A 24,864-nucleotide genomic window follows, 5' to 3' on the forward strand; every position below is an offset into this window, starting at 1 on the left:
TTAAGGCTAAGATTGTGTTGTGTTAATCCGGCTTGGTTAATAGTGTTCAAATATTCTAAGGGGAAATTAAGATGGTCATTGTCGTCATCAGAGTCAACTTTGTCAGAGCTTAGAAAGAGCTGTGCAACTCCAGGAAGTAATGAAATGACCTGGTTACTAATGTGATCAACATTAATATTTTTTGGACATAATATAGTTTGTTGTGTTAAAAGGGGTATTTGGTGTAATGAGATTGCTGTTCCAAATATCTCCGTAACTCTTTTGAAAGCAATGCCAATTGTCTGCGTATTTTAAGGTGGACTGCAGAATAGCCGAGCGCATGGAATGTGGAACAATAGCTAAGCACTGTGTAAATCTGCGCTCGTTTCTGTTAATGTGTTAGTTGAGCTTTGCGTTTTTGGAGCCGAGACATTTTTTCTTCCGGGGTTTCAGAAGCACATTGTATGCTCTGACGTGTATTGTTTTTTTTTCATGCGGGTTCGTTTGTTTGGTCCCGTCACTTGAGCCGTATCATTTTGTACATGTGATCGTGAATTCATTACTTGTTTGTTCTTCAGCGTTAGATATATGGATAAGTAATAAGGAGGATCGCACTCACTGTTAATATGGAGCCTTTTCTGTGGTTAAACGGTTAATAGTGGATCAGTATAATGAGATCGACCTATGCTGCCTAATTTGAATGTGTTCAGATGACGTATGTTTAATACGGACGGTTCGTTTAGTAATGGGCAGGGTTGCCACCCGTCCTGTAAAATATGGAATCGTCCCGTATTTGAGAATGAAATTGCGCGTCCCGTTTTGAATCAATACGGGACGGGTTTTGTCCCGTATTTTTTTTATCATTTTTTTTAAAGCAGCGTCTCATGCAAATCATCCCACACGCATTTTATGAAGATGCCTCCTTTCCTACTTTTGATTGGGTAATACTTGATGTCATCGTTATTTTGATTGGTCATTTTAACTGTCCAGTGAGGAGGGCGGGTCTTTTAAGTAGAGTCTGCAAAGTGTTGGCACTCGGATGTGGCCCCCGCTGCAGTATGCGTCCCTTATTTTTTTGTATTAAAAGTGGTAACCCTAGGAAGGTTCTGTGGATATTCAGGATATGAATGTAAAGGAGGCAGTCTAATTTGACCCATTTGAGAACAACGTGTAAATTCATTACTTGTATTGCTAGTTGTTTCTTCAGGGAAGTTAAGTGAATGACAATGATTGCAAATGACATTCATTAATCCTAATGAATTTTCCTGAATAGTGGACTCATTATTGAACGCGTTGTCAGCTAACGCAAGCGTTTAGCAGGTATCTGTCGTTGATGTCCGTGACATGTATGTTTTGCTTGTGCCGTTTGAGAGGCGCGTCGTTGTATGTCCAGTATTTGGGACGTGTTGTTTTGGAGCTGTAATCGATTTGCCTGTGCTGTGTGAGAAGCCCGTTGTAGTTTACGCCGTGCATTGTTTGTATTGAGCCTTGCCCGTTTTTGTATGTCGGTCAGTTGAGCTTTCTCTTTTTGGAGCCTTGCCTGCTTGTTTTCCGGCATTTGAGATGCGCGGTGTAGACGTCTGCGTTTATTTATTTTGTCCCCTCGCTGCCCCGAGACATTTTTTCTTCTAGAAATATGGATAAGTAATAAGGAGGATCGCACTCACTGTTAATATAGAGCCTTTTCTGCGCTTGAACGGTTAATAGTGCCTCATTGTAATGAGATCCACCTATGCTGCATAATGTGAATTGTGTTTGGTCCCGTTATCCGAGCGGTATCGTTTTGTACCCGTGATCGTGAATTCATGACTTGTTTGTTCTTGAGCGTGAGAAATATGGATAAGTAATAAGGAGGATCGCACTCACTGTTAATATGGAGCCTTTTCTGCGGTTGAACGGTTAATAGTGCCTCATTGTAATGAGATCTACCTATGCTGCATATTGTGAACGTGTTGAGATGACGTATGTTTAATACGGACGGTTCATTTAGAAATGGGACTTTGTGTGTCATTTGTTATTCATGTTACTGTGGTCGTGGGTCTGAATCGTCGTTTTTGTGTACGTTTCGTGTGCTATGTCCGTAGTCTGTCCCGTTTCGTGTCCAATGGGCTTTGTGTGGTGCTCGCGGCTTCTTTTTTTTTGTGTGCTAGGGGCTTGTTGAATCCTCCTCTTTGTGTGTGTCCCGTTTCGTGTGCAATGGGTTTCGTGCTCCTTTTTTCTGTGGTCTGACTCCTTTTTTCTGTGCGCGATGCCTCATTTTTTATTTTACGTTGCATTCCATCCGGTTCCCGTTGCTTGCGGGGGGGGGGGGGGATTTGTGGGGCGCCTGCGCAGTATGTCTTTTGCGGCCACGGCCCATTGCCAGATGTCCCTGCGTCCATCCGATTTAGCATTCTTGGTTAGTAATGTGGATAGTGTACATACAAACGCTATCATGACTTGTAACAAAATCTAGATGTATTAACCAGCTTCACCCAGGGAACTTTTGTAAGACAATGAGCATTAGTTAATACGGTATATTAGAAGTACTATGTAGTATGACGCCCAACCTCGTGCTGCATCCAAACGGTGCCATCTTTTGCCTTTATGCCTTGTGTAGCTGTGATCCTCTTATGTCCAAGTGAATGTTTCTTGTGGGGAGGGTTTCTGTTCTCCTTCTCCGATGTAGAACCTTCACCCTCATATTCTGTAATTATAATAATAGCCGTTCACTACTCAAAACAGTTAATACATGAAGGACCCGGGATCAAACCCACAACCTCTCAACTTGGAGACAGCAGTCCTTACCTCTGCACCAGCCAAGCAGACGTATATGTGTGTGTTGTACCCTATCTGAATTTCTTTTACTTTTGTTAAATTCTAGGAAAAAAAGCACACTTGTTTTGTTATATCTGTGTCTTTGGTGAAAGTGTTTGTTTGATAGTTGGACTTCAGTCTTCACACATTATAAAGCTCACGTCAACATTTTATCAATTATTACTATAACATGAAAAAAGTTTCTGTTTTAGTTATGTGTTCAACATTTCTTGCCTCGCATTTTCTGTCCTATATTTATCCAGATTATTATAGAAATGGAGCACACATGAAATATATGTATTCCAAATAACTTTATATTATTTACCCGATACAGTTCCAGACACCTCAAGCCCAGATAAACTGACTTGAGCTGGGAGAACTTCAGCTACGTCAGTGGGGGATGGGATAGCAGGCTGCTTGTGTTGAACGACACATTTGCAAAACAAAAGACGCTGATGAAGAGGTGCAAAGAAATTTAAGGTGGCCCGGCAACTTTTTTCATAGGCTTCAGAAATTCTAGTTTTAATTGAAGTAATGTAAAAGGTAAAATAAATCTCATAAAGCAAATATTTGTCACAAATATAAAATAAAAATACTATATAAAATGCAGTGAAACTATCCTATTTTCATATTCTTTGCCCATGACACAGTAAAAGTTATGAGAATAAATCCTATATTCTTCAACATGCATACTTTAGAATGTGGTGAAATAATGTGAGCTTTAGCTCACAGTGGGTCCAAATGAATTCATTTGTAAAGAAGATTCTCCTATCTTGAGTGAATCTTTGCTGACCCACTTGTAGCTCTTTTAGGGCGGATGTCGACTTTTGTCGACAGGAGGGGTTGAGGGCAAATGTCGGCAAAAGTCGACATCCAGGGATAGAGGGCGACAATCAGCTGTTAATGGTGACAAAACTCACTGTCACGTTGCAGGCATTCCCTCTGTGCTTGGAGGAATGCTAGACTCGTTGACTCGGCAAGTAATCCTTGCGTGTGCGTGAGTTGCGAAATGTAAACAATGGCAAGATGGCATTGACATGTCACAAGGGAGCGAAGTGAGTGCAGAAAAGAAAACACTCGGCAGACAATGTTTTGCACATTATCGCGGAGTCGGACTTTGATTTTTCAGAATCGGATTTTATTGACAGTGATCAGGAGATCGAACAAGAGAGTGAGAAGCTGACATCAGCTGATCGGACACCAGCCGATGCCGCGCCAGCTGATCCGCTGCCAGCTGAGCACATTTGCGCCGCCGATGCATCTACAGCAAGGTTCGCGTGGGAGGAATACACAGACATTGATCCGTGGGAGCCGAACTGGCTACCGGACTTCACAAGACGGCATGGCTTGCTGTTGGACACGACAGATCACCAGCTGCTGAACTACTTCAGGCTGCTCTCTCCTGATGCTGCTTTTCAGCTACTGTCAGACGACACAAACAGGTAGGCAGAGAAATTTTTTGAATCGCGGGCTGCGCTTGCATCGCATTCTCGTTTTTCAAAGTGGAAACCCACAACAAAAGACGAGATGAAGCGCGCTGTGGCATTACAAATAGAGATGGGACAGAACTAGTGATATAACTTCAGGGAGCATTGGTCCATACGTGCTTTGTCCCCTGGTGGCTTTGGACAGGTTATGCAGCGTGATGATAGGTATGTGATGCCGCAAAGTTTTATTCACTTCTGTAATAAACAGAAGCAAATCCCATGGGGTGAGCCAGGCTATAATGCCATGCATAAAGTTCAGCCCCTGCTTGACATTGTGGAACCAACATAGAAACAATTTTATCAGCCTGGCTGTGATTTGTTTGTGCATGAATCTATGATAAAATAAAAGGGACACCTTTTTTTCTGCAAATATATGCCAGACAAGCCCACAAAGTATGGCATAAAGGATTTTGTACTGGCAGAAGCAAACACTGGTTTCTGCCTGAAAGTAATTACACATACAGGAAAGTGTTTCTTTCAAAGAGAGAACTGTCCCTTGACAAGTCAGGTTGTGCTGGAGCTGCTTCAGGGCTATGAACATTTGGGTCATGTTGTGTACATTTGGACAATTTTTATACATGCCCAGAATTATTCATGGAGCTACAGAGCAGAGGAATTGGAGCTTGTGGCACAGTGAGGGTGAACAGGATACACATGGCTTCACAGTTGAAGCCAGACAGGCTGAAGATGAAAAGAGGTGAAAATACGGTTTTCGTGCGGGCAGAAAACTTGGTGACAGTGGCATGGCACGATGGCAAACGGGTGACTTGTCTCTCTACAGTACACACTAACAATATATGTGAGAAAGTGCAGCAACAGACGATTGAAAAGTAGGCACCAAAGCAACATATATTGTAAGCAGTGCAATGTGGCAATGACTGAAATTGGCTGCTTTGAGCGAGATCAGACTTTGCAGGACTTTGCTGTGTAAAATGTATGTGATATGTATGTGAAATCATAGAGTATGCAGGCTCATACAACATGCAAGACAGTAACATTTGTCAAAAGTAAATCTTTTTTGTTGATTTCAATTGCTTTGTGTTGTTTTTTTTAAAAAAGTTAGTTTTTGGAAAAATATTCAGCCCTGGGAGAAAAGAAACAAAAAAAAAAATTAGCCCTAAAAGAGTTAAGCTAATCTTCTGGAAGAAAGGAGTAAAAGTTGAAGTGAGCATGTTTTTTTCAAGACTTGACCATATAAATTGACCCTTACCACATGAAAAATGTCCAAATGTCTAAGGACCCATACAAATCATTTCTAGTTTCCTTCCTGATAATAGCTTTGTAGGTCCTTAGCACACAGGTAAGTGCAACAGATTAAAAGTTTAAACTGTTTCAAAGAAACCATTCATAGAAGGGTGTGCTTTTTTTCCTGAATGAAAACTGACAGAAGTACATATAGTTATTGAAATACAAATATGCAGGGGCATCCTTTGCTTGCTTTCTTTATGTATGCTGAGCTTTAGTTCACCATCTTATTTTGTTTAGTGTTCTGTACGTCTCTTTTTTGTATTTTCATGTATGCCTTGTCAAAAGTTTGTCTTTTTAATATTAATTTTCTATTTGTTGTAGCAAGCAAGAGAAGAAGTCTTTATGGCAGTACTTTCAACACATCTGTATATAGTAGTCCATATAGTCCCAGTTCTGGAAACAGTCCTTACTGTAGTAATGTCAGCTCTCCTTCCTCCACTCCAGTGAGACTTCCCATCGTAAAGCAGCTTGTCCTACCTGGTAATTCAGGTAGGTTTGCACTCTGAACTTTCTTCTCAGTGACACTTACAAGTCATGAGCTAATCTTGTAATTTGGATTTTGCTCATCTATAAAGCTGATTTATATTTAATTAAGATATTTTTTGTTTCTTCCTTTTGTTGTTTCTTATATACAATGCCTTACAAAAGTACTCAGTGACCCTTGATGAATTCTCTTATTTTACTGAATGACATCCTACACTAGTATTTTGTTTTCTGTGATAATTTTGTTTCATCGCATTGATACTAAAATTATTATTTATGTCTAGGTAGTTTGAAATCATTTTTACTTTGTGATGTTTGAACCAACAATGCACCCAGGGGTACCCCAAACACTTGGATATTGTTTTGTACCCTTTTCCTAATTTATGTATTTGTATTTTACCTTTTACATCTTTGAAATACTTTCTAGTTTTCATTTTTATAGCTCTCCTTTAGATTTGCAGTGTTCCCACGACTGGATCTTTACCTAGAAAATGTGGCTGCTAATGTAATTATTTGCTGGTGAAGGTTGATTCCAAGTTACAGTAAATGTGTCCAAGTTAGACAATTGTCTTTCACCTGTGAAAATGGAGAGCTTCCACAACACAAGGATTAATTGCTTACTGTATTTAAAAAGCACATTTTATTTTTACTTTTTTTTTTCCTCGGATAAAACAATGACACATAAAAAATGTTTGGAATGCTTTGAAATAAAAATGGAATAAAACTCAAGTATAGAATTGGTTATTTAGTAAAATTACAAAATTGATCAAGGGACTGGATGACTTTGTGCACTGTATATGTATACATACATATTCATTATTATAATTTATTTCACATTAGCTTGAAAATGATAATGTGCACAATTTAAAACATTTGCCACAGTCTGTAATTTTCTTTCAATCTTATTTATTTTTTCTAGGTCTGTGCTTTTCTAGACTGTGTTCTAAAATGTTTTTGTGTGTGTATATACACACACACGTACACCCGTGCTCACACATATTTGATTCAGAAAGTATTCAGAACTCTTCACTTTCTAAACACTTTAATGTGTTGTAGATTTAATATTAAATGGATAGAGATGCAATTTTTGCCCTTCAGTCTACACTCAATATCCCATAATGACAAAGAAAAAAAGATGTTTAAAAATATCCGTTTCCACACACACAGGAAAATCTTTATTTGTCTAGGTAATGAGATCCTTTGCTGTGGCAGTCCAACTTGTGCTCAGGTACATCCTGATTCCTTTAATTATACTTCAGGCAAGAACTGGCAAAGTGAACTGATTTGACATACTTTAGAAGAACACATACCTGTGTATATTATATCCCACAATTCACACTGTATGTCTGGGCAAAAACCAAGAAAGTCCAAGAAAAAGTATGTTGACTAGGATATTAAACAATTTTAAAGGTTTGAGTGCTTCCAGTAGTATAGTGACCTCAAAAACTGTTGAATTAAAGATGTTTGGACCACCAAGTCTTTCCCAGAGTAGAACATCTGGCCAACTTGAGCAAACAGATGAGAAGGGCCTTGGTCAGGAGGTGACCAAGAACCTAATGGTCCCTTTAACACTAGAATTACCAGAGTCTACGAAAAAACTCGTAGATCCGGCCCACCTTAAAACCGTTCTCACCTCTCTTTTGTCTTCTAAATGTGCCGATTAAGAGGAGCAGCGAGCAGCAGGCTATTCCATCCCCCACCGTCACAGAACGTTCACTAAGTTTTCCCAGCTCATGCCTTGTTTGATTATCTGGGAGTGACTGAACTGCTGGAGTTTTAGAATGGAAATAATAGATCGCTATTTGGAATACATGCATTTCATGCGTGTTCCGTTTCTACAGTAATCTATGTAAACACATTGCTAAAACAGAAACTTTTTCATATTTTAGTAATAAATGTTACAAAATGTAGACATAAACTATAGAATCTGTGAAGCCTGAAGTCCAAACATCAAATAAACACTTTCACAAAAGGTTCAAGAATGATACAACAGCTTCCATGGCTTAACGCTACGGTTTGCTGACTTGGGGCACAGCATCCCTGTCGTGCTACAGAGATGTGAGTTCGATTCCCAGCTTTGAAGAAAGTGGTTTTTTTTTTCATCAAACGGACATTAAATTTATAAATTGGTATGCACTGTAAATCGTTAAGTTTAAAATGTCAATCGCGATTATTTCTGTTGATTAATTCATGCTTTTTTACTTAAGAGTCAGAACAGGAGCTTTTTCAGCTTATTCAGCTTATTCAGCTTCTGATCTGACTCAAACAGCGCCAGTATAACTTCACACCCGATCTGACGCTGTTCGTTTTCAAATAATATTGTATTACTTCGACGATGTTTTCTGATTGGTACTATTCGCGTCATAAAATGATTTCTTCAAAACGTCACATATTTGTCTCTTTCTTTTTTTAAAATGTGCGTTGTAGCACGCAGCAACTGGCCACCTGCATGTTCTTGCGCACACTGAATAAGACAGCACTATATGCAATCATCAGATTCAAATGTTAACAGTTATATAGCACAGAATGGAAATCAGCAGTTCTTAGCATTCCACCACGCAAGCTGTCATATCAACCGCCTACTGTATCTTGCTTTCTTTTTTCTTCGGTTATAGTCTTGAATAAAAGTGAACCTGTTTTGTTATACTTTTACATCAACATATGTTCCTGTGTTTGAGCTACATGGGCATACTCAAAAAATACACTTATAATGCCACGAAAAGTGCATGCAGACACTTCAGTTCGCAAACATTGGTACGACAATGCATTCACAAGTACACTGCAGAGCTTTAGCACGTCTTTATGTGAAAAGAGCAGTATCAGATGGGGAGTGTCTGATGATTGCATATAGCACTGAAGTTACTGCTCTTTACTATGCTTTCCTCTGCATGTCCTGGAGTACAAAAGAAACAGCATACAGCAACACGTGGGGACTGGCAAGATTGTGGGAAAAAAACACGCGGTCGTATGTATCGTGATACACTGCAGAGCTATAGCGTGTCTTTATGTGAAAACAGCAGTGTCAGATGGGGGGGGGGGATGGTAGGGAAGGATCCAGAACGCGACTGAGACAATAAAAAATGAATTAAAAAAAAAAAATAAAGCTAACCTTTAAAATAGTGAAAATAAGAACACTTCTCAAAAGGGAGTTGTGCAGGATCGAACTCATGACCTTCTGATTCCCAGTCAGCGACTGATACTGTTGCGCCACGGAAACAGCATTAGCTAATGAGTGTCAATGTCACACACTAAGGCGGCTTTTTTTGACGGTGGCTTTTTTTTGTACCTTTTGTGAAAGTGTTTCTTTGATATTTGGACTTCAGGCTTCATACATTATATAGTTTATGCCTACATTTTGTCATTTGCTACTAGAATATAAAAAACGTTTCTGTTTTAACAATGTGTTTACACAGATTACTGTAGAAATGCAACACATATGAAATGCGTGTGTTCCAAATAACAATCTATTATTTCCACTCTAAAACTCCACTTCACTCCCAGATAATCAATCAAGGCATGAGCTGGGAAAAGTTCGCTTACGTTCTAAGTCGTTGGGGGGATGGAATAGCCGGCTGCTGGCAGCTTGTCTTTATCAGTACATTTAGATGACAAAAGACGCTGGCGGAGAGGTGACAACGGTTTTAAGAAGCGATTTAAGGTGGGCCGGATCTACGAGTTTTTTCGTAGGCTGTGGTAATTCTAGTGTTAAATCCCTTCGCACCTCTCTGTCAGAGTCTTTTGTCATTTGAATTTGATTGCATATAGCGCGGAACTGACCTCTCTGTACTATTCTATTCTATTTCTCTGCATGTCCTGGAGTACAAAAGAAACACCACCATGCACCAAAATGTGGAGATTGGGCAAGATCAAAAAAAAAAAAACCTGGTCACTGATTACAAGCGCAAGAAGGCATGCGAATGATTATGAATAATATAAATAATGTTGCATCAGTGCACAATGTTTTCTGAAATGTACTATACAGGTCATAAAATGAGTTATTCCAAATATATATACCTATGTCTGTTTTTTTGTCAGTGCGGCTTTGACATCATGGACCATAAGGTGCATACTTATTCAGCATAAGCAGGAACACACAATAAAACTGAATAAAAAAAAATCAAGTGATGGTGGGATACGAATAAGGCAGATTCACCAGTGTTTCCGTGTCAGCTTTTATCCCTTCAGATCAGAGAATTTCCAGTTCCATTGTCTCAAAACACCACTCACATCTACAGTTATTCCCAGTTTCAAATAAAAACTAACCGCGTCAGATCTGGGGCTGGGTGTTGGTGTTGTATCGTGATCGTGACTGAGAGAATAAAAGTAAAAAAAAAAAAAAAAAAAAAACTAACTTTTACAAATACTATAAATTTATACCGGATGTTATAGGCATAAATCAAATGTATGTTTTTATTGTATAATGTTAACAACAAGAGCAGCGCACTATTCAAAACAGTAAATTTGCGGGGGAGCTGCTTTCAAACTCACAACCTCTGGATTATAACTCAGCAGTTCTTGCAGCTGCACCACGGATGCTGTCGTATTGAACTTGTACCTTTTGTGAAAGTGTTTATTTGATATTTGGCCATCAGCCTTCACACATTATACAGTTCATGTCTACATTTTGTCATTTAATACTAAAACATGAAAAATTTTTCTGTTTTAACGATGTGTTTACATAGATTGTTGTAGACACGGAACACATATGAAATTATTTCCCCTATACAATTCTAGGTAGCTCACTCACAGATAATCAAGGCTTGAACTGGGAGAACTTCTTGCCTTTTCTGCTGGGGGGGGGGAATGATATAGCAGGCTGCTTGGGTTTATCAACAGATTTACATGACAAAAAACGCTGGCGGAGAGGTGAGAAGGGATTTAAGGTGGGCTGGGTTTTTCGTAGGCTTTGGTAATTCTTGTGTTAAGTCCTGCTGAGATGGGAGAACCTGTTGGAAGTACAACCATCTCAGCAGCACTCCATCAATTAGACGTTTATGGTGGACTGGGTAAATGGGAGCCATCTATATATATATATATATATATATATATATATATATATATATATATATATATATATATATATATATAAAATCCCTATGTGTGTCCGTGTGTGGGTGTCTTCTGATGAAGTGCGCATGCGTGGGGCACGGTGCGATGCGCGATATTACTGTCAGAGAAAGTTAGAGGCGTTTTACGGAAATACAAACCAGTATTACTGCGAGAGGAAATTAAAGGTACACAATACAGTGACGCATATTACAGCCACATACAAGCCAGTATTACTGTCAGAGGAGATTAAAGGCATATTACCGACGCGCACGCCTGTATTACTGCCAGAGAAAATTAAAGGTATATTACGGACATACAAGACGGTATCCTTCAATAAGGGCACGCACAGGCATCCTTCAATAAGGGCGCGCACAAAAAGGCGAGCCTCAAAAGGGCGACCTCAATTGGGCGCAGCGAATAAAGGCGCGCGTAAATAAAGATCTGCTAAATAAAGATCTGCACCTTTGTTGCTCTTCATATATTCCAGAGCCATTTGAAGTAAATTATCTACGAACGCCTTTATTCGCCGCACTCAATTGAGGTCGCCCTTTTGAAGCTCGCATTTTTGTGCGCACCCTTATTGAATAGAGCCGTACAAGACAATATTACTGTCACAGAAAATTAAAGACACACAATACACGGCGGCAGCCCACGAAGAACGGTCAGCTCAGCAAGTAAACATCAACAAAAGAAAGGCTGAAAGAAAGAGAAAAATACGACCAACAAAAAGAATGAGGTCAAAGTCCCTTGCCATTTAATATAGACTGTTCCTACTAATGTTTATGCACTACTGTTCTAGCGCCCGTTATTGTAACGGGCTAAATGACTAGTTCTTGAATAAAAGGTATTTGATATGCTACTTTGATTCTGAGAGCATGAGGAAAAAGATTGTGTGGTTTGAGAAGACAAACGCATTATGTATGGTGAGACCATGACCAATTTATCCCTGTATAATGCCATCTCTCTATGGTGAAGCATGATGGTGGCATATTATAGTTGTGCATTCCAGTGGCAGGCAAAAGGGGACTAGCTAGAATTGAGGGAAGGATGAATACAGTCATATACAGAGAGGTTCTTGAGGAAAACCTGCTCCAAATTAGAGATGTCCTCAAAAGCGAATACTAATTCAGCACCAAAGGCCTGAAAAATAATAGTACCAGCTTTTTTATATTATCTTTAGTACAGAGAAAGTCAGTACTGCACTCATGTGTGACTGCAAGTAGGTGAATTATTTTGAAAGGCACAGTGAGAAAAACATGGGTAAAAAATGTTTATAAAAATGGCTCACAATGGTGATGCTACAGCACTGCATCAACACATGTTGAATAGAAAAATGGTAGAAGTCCTGTCTGGAAGTGGTTTGTGTTCACACAGGAGAATTTCAGTGCAGGAATCAAACTTGTTACAAAAAAAAAACACATACACAGACTTGCATTATCTCTTCTTTTACCACATGTTGGAATTAGTTCAGAAAGAGATTTATTTGTGTGTGCTTTGAAAGCAAAATAATGTTACCTATCAAGTGAGGTGTAATCATTGAACTTGTATTGTCATGCAGTTGTAAGAGGAGATGAAAATATAACTAGATTCATCACTTTTAATAGTGTCCTATACAGTCCCGATAAATGAATGGAGGATTCACATTAATTTTTCCAATTGTAATGACCACTTTTATAAATGTCCATCAGTCCAAACATCAATCAAGTTCACATGCAGTTCAATGTTGAAGGACAATGCACATCTTCCAATTATGACATGCACTGTGGTAACATAGATGCTGTGATGGATGATATGCAGAGGCGGGTGTCCTGGCCGGTAAGGATGGTGGTTCCTTAACAGTACAGAAGGCCAGCCCTATGCCACTCCAAGAAACTGAGCAAAGAAAACTCTTCCTTGCCCAGTATAGAGACAAAAGATGTTGATGCTAGGAGGAATACAAGGGAGTCCTGGCTGGGTTAGATCCAGGAACAATACCAAGCCAGGTGGCCTGTATAATGGAGGGACAGGGGAGAACAATGGATTTGGTACATTGCCTCTCCCAGAACGTTAGATGGCAGCTTCCCCGGATTGCACCGGTGCCCCAGGTGCCCACAGGGCACTATGAGACTTGGAGTTCTTTGTCTCAGAACCATATGGCATGGGGTTTCTGCCAAACCTGGAAGTGCTTGCAGACCGTGTGGTTGGAAGAGCAGAAGCACTTCTGGGTTAGCCAATATAAAAGGACTTGCCGCCCTCATCCAGGCGAGTCAAGAGTCGGGTGGGAGTGGACAATGCTCACTGCGTAGTGTTGAGTTGAAGAAAGGGAGAGAGATGAGAGAAGCTGAAGATAACTGTGATGATTATGCTTTTAAATCTGTGTGGAAGGCATTTGTACAAATCACCTTTATTTGAAAGGGACATGTATATGAATGATATGTTGAAGAATTAATGCTGTCTCAGTTATATACAGTACTGTGCAAAAGTTTTAGGCAGGTGTGAAAAAATGCTGTAAACAAAGAATGCTTTCAAAAAATGGAAGTGTTAATCATTTATTTTCATCAATCAACAAAATGCAGTGAATGAACAAAAGAGAAATCTAAATCAAATCAATATTTGGTGTGACCACCCTTTGCCTTCAAAACAGCATCAATTCTTCTAGGTACACTTGCACACAGTTTTTGAAGGAACTCTGCTGGTAGCTTCTTCCAAACATCTTGGAGAACTAACCACAGATCTTCTGTGGATGTAGGCTTCCTCACATCCTTCTGTATCTTCATGTAATCCCAGACACACTCGATGATGTTGAGATCAGGGCTCTGTGGGGGTCATACCATCACTTACAGGACTTCTTGTTCTTCTTTACGCTGAGGATAGTTCTTAATGACTTTGGCTGTATGTTTGGGGTCGTTGTCCTGCTGCAGAATAAATTTGGGGCCAATCATACGCCTCCCTGATGGTATTGCATGATGGATAAGTATCTGCCTGTATTTCTCAGCATTGAGAACACCATTAATCCTGACCAAATCTCCAACTCCATTTGCAGAAATGCAGCCCCAAACATTCAAGGAACCTCCACCATGCTTCACTGTTGCCTGCAGACACTCATTATTGTACCGCTCTCCAGCCCTTTAACGAACAAACTGCCTTCTGCTACAGCCAAATATTTCAAATTTTGACTTGTCAGTCCAGAGCACCTGCTGCCATTTTTCTGCACCCCAGTTCCTATGTTTTCGTGCATACTTGAGTTGCTTGGCCTTATTTCCACGTCGGAGGTATGGCTTTTTGGCTGCAATTCTTCCATGAAGACCACTTCTGGCCAGACTTTTCCGGACAGTAGATGGGTGTACCTGGGTCCCACTGGTTTCTGCAAGTTCTGAGCTGATGGCACTGCTCGACATCTTCCGATTTCGAAGGGTAATAAGCTTGATGTGTCTTTCATCTGCTGCACTAAGTTTCCTTGGCCGACCACTACGTCTACGATCCTCAACATTGCCCGTTTCTTTGTGCTTCTTCAAAAGAGCTTGAACAGCACATCTTGAAACTCCAGTCTGCTTTGAAATCTTTGTCTGGGAGAGACCTTGCTGATGCAGTATAACTACCTTGTGTCTTGTTGCTGTGCTCAGTCTTGCCATGACATGAAACTGTCTTCCACAACCTCACCTTGGTAGCAGAGTTTGGCTGTTCCTCACCCAGCTTTGAGCCTCCTACACAGCTGTTTCTGTTTCAGGTAATAACTGTGTTTCAACCTGCGTGTGACATTGATGATCATTAGCACCTGTTTGGTATAATTGGTTGATCATACACCTGACTATAATCCTACAAAATCCCTGACTTTGTGCAAGTGTACCTATAAGAATTGATGCTGGTTTGAAGGCAAAAGGTAGTAACACCAAATATTGATTTGATTTAGGTGTTTCTTTTGTTCGCTCACTTTGCATTTTGTAAACTGATAACAACAATAAACAATCATTATTTATATTTCTGAAAGCATTCTTTGTTTACAGCATTTTTTCACACCTGCCGAAAACTTTTGCACAGTACTGTATTTTTTTTTTTATTTTTTTTTTTTATTTTTTTATTTTTTTTAAGTACAGGTAACGATCCCTATCTCTACCACACATTAACATTCAAGCCCTATGTTGAATTTTGGTATTTATGAATACCAATAGTACTTAAGTGATAGTTAGGCACCACTACTCCAAAGTGCAAGAGACCTCAGATTTGGGTGGGGTTTCACACTTCAGCATGACAGTAACCTAAAGCATACAGCCAAGACAACGATGGAGTGGCTTTGGGACAAGTCTCTAGCTGCCCTTGAGTATCCCAGGCAACACCCAGACTTAAACAAAATAGAATATTTGTGGAGAGACCTGAAGATGACAGTTTACAGATGCTTCACAACCAATCTAACACAGCATGAGAGGATCTGCCTGGAAAAATGGGTTAAATTGTACAAAGACGAGTGTGTAAAGCTTGTAGAGACTTACCCAAGAAGACCCAAAACTGTAATTGCTGCCATAGGGGCTTTTATAAAGTATTGAGTTAAAGGATTTTTAGAGTGTAGATTGATGGGCAAAAATAGCAAATGTTCACTTTAAAATTGTCTGTATGTAGAAAATGAAGGGGTCTAAATACTTTCTGAATCCACTGTTTTTTGTGTGTATATAATATTTCAGCTTATAAGCTTATATTCCCCTGGCAGAATTTGTAAAATTATTTGAAAATATGAGTGATCATTCAATACACATCTTAATTTAGCAATGGATGTCAGATGAAGCCACTTGTTGTTGTAGAATTTCACATTTTATATTCATCATCATAATAATTGAAGTTTTGCTTGATGATCCTGTTTAAAAGTTTTTATGTAATTTTATATTGAACCTGTTAATACATATTTAAGTATATCAAGGTCACCATGAGAGTTAAAAATCTGCACCTGTGCCTTGTTTGATTTGTAATTAGATTCAATGTAGTCATTTTGTTTCTTGTATATAAAGAAACATTTTTCTTTTGCTTGTTCTATATTTCTGTATACCAAAATATGGTGAAAGAAAAAGAATTGTCAAATAACCTGAGAGGGAATAAAATTATTTAACACTGTAAATCAAGAAGGGTTTGCATAAAGATCTTCAAAGAGTTGAAAATGGTAGTCAGCAGTAAACTTAATTTATATATAAAAAAAAAAAAGTGGAAAACCAGTATTTCTTTGGACACCAAGCAAAGATCAGGCAAATCAAGAAAAATGTTAAGAGACCAGAGCAAGGAAAATTGTGCAAGATGCAAATAAATCAATGCTTAATAATAAAAACTTATATTTTCTTAAAACTTAGTTAGGAAAGTTTAAAAACAAATTACTGATATTTTTTCTTGTTGGTTTTGTATAAATATTTTGTTCCATGTTAATGAATTCATTTATTTTTTCTTCTTCACATTTCTGTATACATAATGAACAGATGCACAGCTGTCTTTTTCATAATGACATACTATATTTTCCCTTCTGCTTTATATTGACACATAACAGAATATCTCACACATTCTTATTCTTTTTACATTTCAAAGAGGCAAAAGGAATCATTGTGTGCAGTTAATTTTAAGAAAATGTGCACTTTTTTGTACTGTTTTATCTGTCTGCTGCCTGATAGTTTAATTATATTTCTGCTTATGACATATGCCTTTAGCCTAATTGAAGAAATCAGACTTTCTGATTTAAAATAGTTAATGTTGCTTAAGCTATGATCACAAAGTTATTTTCCTAAATTGCTAACAGTGTTTATGCTATTCAGAGATTTCAGAGGAATCCTACAATCATGCTGGAATTACTCTTGTGTGTAGCCCTCTTCCACAAATTCAACATGTATCACAGAAAACCAGCCAGAATGAAACTCATTCTTATGCAGGTTTAATCTTTTTATCTGTTTATCATCTGCATGATTTTTACATTGGTCAATTGCTTGGCAACAAATTAACACTATAATCTCATTTTCTGTTTTGTCAGATAACGGCATTTTCATTCTATCTTGTTTCTTTTCGCTGTGTGAATTGCTGTCCTCTCCTGTCTCTAACCATCCTTTTCTAAAATCCACTTGTGTTAAAATGAAGCCTTAACAGTCACAATGTTTTGCTTCTAACGTATTATGTTTGGGGGTTTTGTGGTCTTTTTTTTTTTCTTTTCTTTTTTTTCCTCCCTCTCTCCCTGTGCAAACATTTTAAGTGGTCCTGAATTTAACCAAACGTGCTGATCATTTGTGAATCTTTTTTTTTTCTTTCTTTCTTCATATTAAGTTTCTTATAGAGGTTCAATGGAAAGAAATCCACCTATTAGTCCCCAGTCCTCTGTTGATAGTGAGCTGAGTACTTCAGAGATGGATGAAGATTCTATTGGATCAGGGTATAAGCTAAATGATGTTACAGATGTACAGATTATGGCACGAATGCAAGAAGAAAGTGAGTATTACTAGAACCAATTTTGCAGAAATAATATTGTTTTTTAAGGTTAAACCTCATCTTTAGTTACTCCCTTTAAAGAAATTTAGATGTAAAATGTTCAGTTTTAATGTATTTAAATTAAAACTTTGGTTAATGAAGTTTGTCATTGTTTCCATAGGCCTCAGACAAGAATATGCAGCAACAGCATCACGTCGTAGTTCAGGATCATCTTGCCACTCCCTTCGACGTGGCACATTTAGTGACCAGGAGCTAGATGCTCACAGCCTGGAGGATGATGAAGAGGGAATGCACTCTGCTTTTCATCCACCTCTTAATCGCTATTCTCCTTCTCCACGACATTCTCCTCGTCCATCACCCCGCCAATCGCCTCGTAATTCTCCTCGGTCCCGCTCTCCTGCACGCTCCCTAGAATACAATCGAGCATCACCACAGCCAATTTTTAGTCGACTACAACAACCACGTCTCTCCTTGCAAGGGCATGGTCCTGATCTTCAGACCAATGCTGTCAGAAATGAAGGTAAGAAATTAATTTTAGGAATGCAATCTGACATTTCTACCATCTTCAAGGATTCTATCTTAGCATATCAGAATCTTGTAAGGCTGCAGTACATTGTCAGTGCAGCTATTTTCTAGATTATACTTGCTTTTGATGGAGTTCATGCTCAATAACACTTATTTGCAGAGGAGATAAGTTGACCCAAAAAGAGATTCAAATGCATGTCACTTCTGGTTACCATAGCTATTGAGTAACAAAAAAAATGTACATCTAAGACAAACTGTTTCTTTTCTTTTTTGTTCTTTGTCAAAGAAGCTCTCTGCCTCTCCAAATCTTCAGGAATGTCCATACCATCTGCTGATTGTCAGGTTTACTAATTACTGTTCTGCTTTGATTGGAAACCACAGATGTTAAGATTTTTGCACTAGAGCCAGGAGAAAAGAGAATCTTTGTCTGAAAAAAAGCTAAGATCTAAAGCCAGGAGATTGTTTATCCAAAACACCAAAACCTTTGTTTTCCAAAATATAATTATAAATATACAGTATCCATTTTCTAATCTCCTTATCCTGTTTGTGGTCATGTAGTCCAGTGGCTGTTCCAGCAGTGCTGTGAGTAAGAGCAGAAACCAACCCTGAGCAGGGTCACACTCCGATGAAAAGATATCTAAATGAAATCACTGAATTTGATTTTGTTCAATGCTCACCATGAATTTTATATCCTATAATCAGAAATGAACCATCTACTATGGCACTATATCAATATTCTCTAGAGCAGATAATTTTGATAACATTCTGCATTAGTCCCATTTTCAAGAGCTTCAGCCACCCCTTAGGTGCAACATTAAAACTGCACCTGAAACAACCTGTTTCCAGAGACATTGTAAAAATTATTTGACATAAGAGGGAGCAAGCAAGAGTACTATATTGTCAGAACAGCCTTTCTAATTTGATGTTTCTACAAGAAAATTAAAATTCCCAGAAGCAACATGTTTAAAGGTTCACGGTAGCAGATGCTGAAAAGTCCACTAGGTAACAATTAGTAGTTACCTTCAGTCTTACACAATGTTAGCTCCTGATCTGCATCTTCTTCTGTTTGCTTTGACGGTGTTTTGTAGGTGAGTGGTGTTGCTATCCTACTGCAATCTGTACTTTAATCACGTCGGAATTGTTTGATTTGTAATTTTAAACTATAGATCAGAGGGGTGAATCAAGGAAAAATGTCCTTGTCCCAAACATTATGGAGGGCACTGTAGTTTTTTGTTTCCTGCTGTAATTTAAGAGATGAAATAGCTCACTTTTTTGCTATACTTACAACTTATTTTTATGTTTATTACCTGAGGTCCAGGAAACTGAAATTTCTTATATTTGAGTAAATCTGTCATGGGTAAGTTGTAGTGCAAACACTAGTTCTTCAGCTAAGAAGGAGAGGAAGGTTCAATACCAGGTCAACAGTCTCAGTGACCAAGTTTGTAGTACCTCAACTCTTACTGTAGCCAATGACCTAAAACTCCTGCTGTCTCCTTGTCTAACTCAGTGCTTATCTCATGAAAGAAATGAACACAGTAAGGAAAAGAAAGATGAGGATGTCCATTGAGAAGTTCTAAGCAATGAAGTGATCATGCATTATGCAAAAATTTATATCCATATGTTGCTTAGTGGAAATGGTAGTATTTTGTGTTGCAAAGAGCTCTTGTAATACCCTCCTACTACCATAGGTCAGTTTTTGAACAGCTGTTGAACCCTTTTTTCTTACCTTTGTCTATTTTTTCTTAATTTTTTATTTATTATTTCTGTGTCTTTCAAATTGAGAACTAAACAGCTGTGGTTTTTGAGAATAAGGCAAAAACAATTCTTGATTTGTGCTTCATTAAAAAAAGCCTTTACTTTTTTGTACACATGATCACAATAAATATATATATATTTATCTATCTATTTATCAGATACATATATATATCTGTGCTTGTTTTTTAAAAAGATTATTGTGTAAGATGAAGGATAACGCTTGTAGTTTTCATGTTATGAATGACACTTTTGCATTTAAATTTGAAATTTGTTGTGTACTTCAGTTAATCAAAATAGTAATAAATCAGTTAGCCAATTTTATGAATAGTTGTTAGTTGCTGCTTTGTTACAAATTGATAAAATTAAAAACCTATCCTTGAACACCACAGGCTATTACTAGAAGGTACTCCTGAATGCCTCCCCCGTCTTCTCATTCACATAGAAGATCCTATACTCTCAGTATTAAATGAAGCAGTGCGCTCGTACAAAAAACAATTCAGTCATACTTTTGTTTGTTTTGTGTAATAGGGGTGTTTGAAAATGTGAAGTTTGATTGGTAGTCTCAGAGCTGTAGAAACAAATGGCATCTCTCCACTAGTGATTAAACAATCATCACAAGCTGAGTTTATATGTAAACACATACTACTTAAAAACTAATTGAAAATAATTTTATTATGCTTCATCATTTTTGGTAATAAAATTTTTCATACATTTTTTTAAATTTCATTATTAATAGCACATTTGTAGAGTTCAGTGACCTGTCATGGCAGCAGTGGGTACAAGGTAGGAACAAGCCTTGGATGAAATGCCAGTTCTTCACAAGACATCACAGGCACTTCATCAAAGTGCAGTAATATTCACATCTATTTAGATTATATGAAACATGCATCAAATAAACATTTCTATAGAGGACTCCAAACATAACAAGCATTGTCTCTATATTAGATGGGGGATAAAGTTGTAGTGTTTGTATAACTGGATAATTTGACCATGGGAAGGCCACTTTTGCTTTATGCTATATTTTTCATATTATATAGGACTTTGTTTTGATTCTCATCACATAGAACAGTTAAGACTTCTGCAAGAAATTTGCACATTTTCCTCATATCTGCATGGTAATTTTTCTGACACTGTTTTCCTTCGGAAGTCCAGAAATGTACAAGTAAGATATGTGGCAATTTTAAATAGACCCTCTTATATAAAAGCACTTTGTTGATGGTGTGCAACTGAGGTTATTACTGTTTCCAATGAATATGTATAAATCTGTCTCTGAAAGCATGAATGAAGATTTTGAGGCTGCAGTTATTTGAATCTGAGAATAGAAATTTCTGCTGTTATTCATTACATTAGAATATTAAAATCCAATATCATGAACCTGTTTTTAACCTTTTAAGTGTCATATGGTCACTAAGGTTTTGAGAGTGTGCATTGTTTTTTCTCACTTAGAACTTCATAAGATGTGAATAGCCAATATTTTAAAGCTAAATCTTAATTTCAGTGACAGATTCTAACCCTTTAAGAAAATAAATGAAATAATACAGTGTCAGAGTCAGCAGCTGACACAATTTGGAAAATTGGCAAAATGCTGTGTTTTCTTAAATTAATACCCCACCCAGAAATTATTTTTTTTATATGTTACTTACCCCATGTACTATATATTGATGGCCGAGGAAAAAAATGTAATGGTTTCATGCAGAATAAGAGAAAGTTTATAATAGAACTCAGTGATGACTTGTGCTGTACAACAGCAAAATGTCCATGGAAAAAAGAAGAAAAAATACTCACATTCCTTGTGTTGCATAATTCACATGTATGTTATCCAGTCATATGCCCAAAACATGCAAAATGAATATTAATGATTACTTCCATAAAAATCTGTGTACAACATTCCATAATACTGTGCTTTTCAATTGAACATCTGCATTCCCCCTTCATTCATTATTGAAGACAGGACTCTGAAAAGCATACTATTCTGGAATGCCTTTCAAAACAATGTGAAATTAAACATTTCTTGTCCATCAGTACATACTACATTGGCGAAGTAACTTAGTATAACTTTGGGTGGTGAATTCTTTTAGGCCAAAGTTATTACAACAATGAAGTAGGTCTAATAAAAATGGTGGCTCAGCAGTTAATTATTCTGACTTGCGCATAGTCAAGGGTTGAAGTCAGTTTCAGGTATTGTCAGTGTATTTACATATTCTCCCATTGTCTACTTAGTTCCTTCTTTTTGTTCCAGTGTTGGGTTCATGGGCAGACATAATCTGGCCACGCACAAGTGCATGTTAGGATTTGAGTGTTCTCTGCATTGAAAAAAATCTCTGCTCAAGTGTGGTTCAACTGTTTTATTCAGTACTGCTTAGCTTTTATGCTTTTTTTTTTCCAGACCAAGTACTACACATACCAGTTATAGACTTCCACACTGCAAACACTTTATAGTTTTATCAGTCTCTTGTTAAGTATTACTTTTTTCAACAAGCAGACTTCATCACGGTTCTCCTAAACTTGAAAATGCTTGATTATCAAATAAAACACTAATGTATAAACAGTAATGTATCTCTTATATAATGATGAACAGAATTGTATAGTGTCTCAGCAGTTTTGTTAAATGCTGTCTTTTGTGCTTTTTTTTAATTTATGTTAGCTTATTTCATGTCATCTAATGTATCTTTTATCTCATGTACACCCTTTAGACATGCAAAAAATAATTGTATCACTGCTCAGATTATCCATCACAACTCATATTTCACATTAAAATTGTTTTGAACATAAACAAATGAAATACCACCATATGTTCATTTTTCTTTTTTTTTTCTTTTTCTTCATAATTTTTTGCTTGTGTTTATTTTGTATTTTTTTTTGTTTTGTTTTGTTGTTTTTCATGTTTTAGAACAGCTAAGACGTAGTCTTCCAAATCTTTCCAAAACATCTGGTCTTCAGGCAGGGGAGCCTGTCAAAAACAGCAGAAGTTATGAATCAAATCTTCAAGTGCCAAATGGAGGAGTATCTCGACTTCAGCAGCAATCCTCAGCCAGTGAGTGTCTAGATATCTTTACATGGAGCTTCAGGCACAGTTATTTTCAGGAAAAATGCAAGCATTGTTTACAGGGCATAAGCTTGTTGTATTTTATAATTTTACTTCCTTTTTAGAAGAATTCCTAAGATGTCAATGTCTGAGAAAATTAAAAATATAGGTATTTTAGATTCCTTGTTACAAAGCTGGCAAATTAATTCCACAAAGGAATTGTACTGATTCAAATGTTTTGTCATGCGCTTTTACTTTGAATAAATGACTAATTGTTCAAATGACATTCTGACATAAGAGTCTCTTTCAAACATCTAGGCTATCTCTGGAAATTACTTGTAAACTGAAGGGTTGAAGGCATGTGTGAACAAAGCTGGAGTCAGAATGCAAAACTTCAGTACTTGCCATGACATAATGTGAATATGCCTTACTCTATAAAAGGAAAAATAATTATGTGCTGTTTATGCTTTGTGTATCAGATAGTCATTTGAACAAACATTCATTTTAATTTTCTTGTCACTCTTTTCTCTCCCTCCCTTGAGGTTTCATTTCTCACAATTTTTACTTTGCACTGATTTGTAGCATTGATTCATTCTTGTGTGTATGTGTGTGTGTGTGTGTGCGCACAATTTTAAAATATCCAGAATAGTATTCCTCAGTTCGGTCTTATAGTACTGTAGAGACTTGTAGGATTTTGTTCCAAGCAAGAAGCCAACTGTTTTTAAATTGCCACTTGTTTTCTTAACTAGCTGGCAAATAACAATGATGTGAATGACAGAGGGAAGCAGCAGCTCACCATCTAGGTTGATCCCATTTATTTCTTTTTGTGTTCATCATGATGTATCTGTTTTAGTAAAATATTTGGAAAGAAATGGTAGAGAAAAAGTAAAGTACAGAGAATTACTGTTCTGCTCTGATCTACAAATCATTTAGATGATTTTCCATTTACAAAAAAAATAACAATATAAGAATGACAGACCCCCCCAATCTGGAATCTTTAGAACTTTTTTTCTTCTGAATTAATCTTGGCATAGCTCATGTGAGATGTCTGGGAATATAAAAAAGGCACAATTTCAACAAAATTGATGTTTTTTATCTTATTACTCTGATATTGACATATTTTAGTAGCACTGATTTAACCTCTCCTAGAATGAGCATAATCTCTCTATTATTAAAAAAAAAAAAAAAAATCCTGGGAGGGAGACAAGGTATACGAGATGCGAGACAAGGCAGTGAGACAACATTTAAAACAAGTTCACGGACATCTAACCAAGCAGTTGTTGGAATGCTTTTGGCAGACAGACATCATGTGGTCCCAGCTCTTAAAACAACGACAAGCAGAACACACAGCTTGCCAGCAGCGGCAGCAGGAAGCCAGCAGATGATCCGACTGCAACTCCTTAGCGTGCATTCAGCCGACATCCCCCTTCACAACAAAAGCGCCGTTATACATCCTGCAAGAAAGATTTAACCACGCCCGGGGACGGAAATAAAGGACAAGTATTGTTTTTATAAAATCTTTTACAAAGTAAAATTAACAATTCCCATGAAAATAACAATCTCTTTAAATTGTATATCCGGTAAACCAAACCCGGGAGTGGGCAAGCGAAGCGAGCAGGGGGTGAAGCCCCCTAGTTATTTAAAATTATATCTGGTAAAGATTTTTTTAAAAAAAGCATTAGAGTTTGATCAGATTAAGCATATAATCATATGAAAATGTTTGGGAATCCCTTCTTAATTCTTTGGATTTTTGTTTATCATTGGCTGAGCTTTCAAAGTAGCAACTTCCTTTTAATATATGACATGCCTTATGGAAACAGTAGTATTTCAGCAGTGACATTAAGTTTATTGGATTAACAGAAAATATGCAATATGCATAATAACAAAATTAGACAGGTGCATAAATTTGGGCACCCCAACAGAGTTATTGCATCAATGCTTAGTTGAGCCTCCTTTTGCAAATATAACAGCCTCTAGACGCCTCCTATAGCCTTTGATGAGTGTCTGGATTCTGGTTGGAGGTATTTTCTTCCATACAAAATCTCTCCAGTTAAATTTGATGGCTGCCGAACATGGACAGCCTGCTTCAAATCA

The 24,864-nt window shown here is 37.5% G+C and overlaps 1 protein-coding gene across 4 annotated transcripts in view; it reads left to right on the forward strand.

The window, feature by feature from the left end:
- slain2 (SLAIN motif family, member 2) overlaps positions 1 to 24,864 on the forward strand; it is a 141,091-nt gene that overhangs the window by 38,428 nt on the left and 77,799 nt on the right. Inside the window, exons 3-7 of one of the 4 annotated variants that reach the window (XM_051927651.1) lie at positions 5,832 to 5,999; positions 16,805 to 16,918; positions 17,304 to 17,465; positions 17,626 to 17,985; positions 22,636 to 22,779. In XM_051927651.1, the coding sequence (XP_051783611.1) occupies positions 5,832 to 5,999; positions 16,805 to 16,918; positions 17,304 to 17,465; positions 17,626 to 17,985; positions 22,636 to 22,779 (948 nt within the window). The remainder of the gene's footprint in view (positions 1 to 5,831; positions 6,000 to 16,804; positions 16,919 to 17,303; positions 17,466 to 17,625; positions 17,986 to 22,635; positions 22,780 to 24,864) is intronic. The other 3 variants (XM_051927653.1, XM_051927652.1, XM_051927654.1) reach the window with 3 other exon arrangements.

This window comes from Erpetoichthys calabaricus, chromosome 5 (genome assembly GCF_900747795.2).
Source record: "Erpetoichthys calabaricus chromosome 5, fErpCal1.3, whole genome shotgun sequence".
NCBI lineage: Eukaryota > Metazoa > Chordata > Cladistia > Polypteriformes > Polypteridae > Erpetoichthys > Erpetoichthys calabaricus.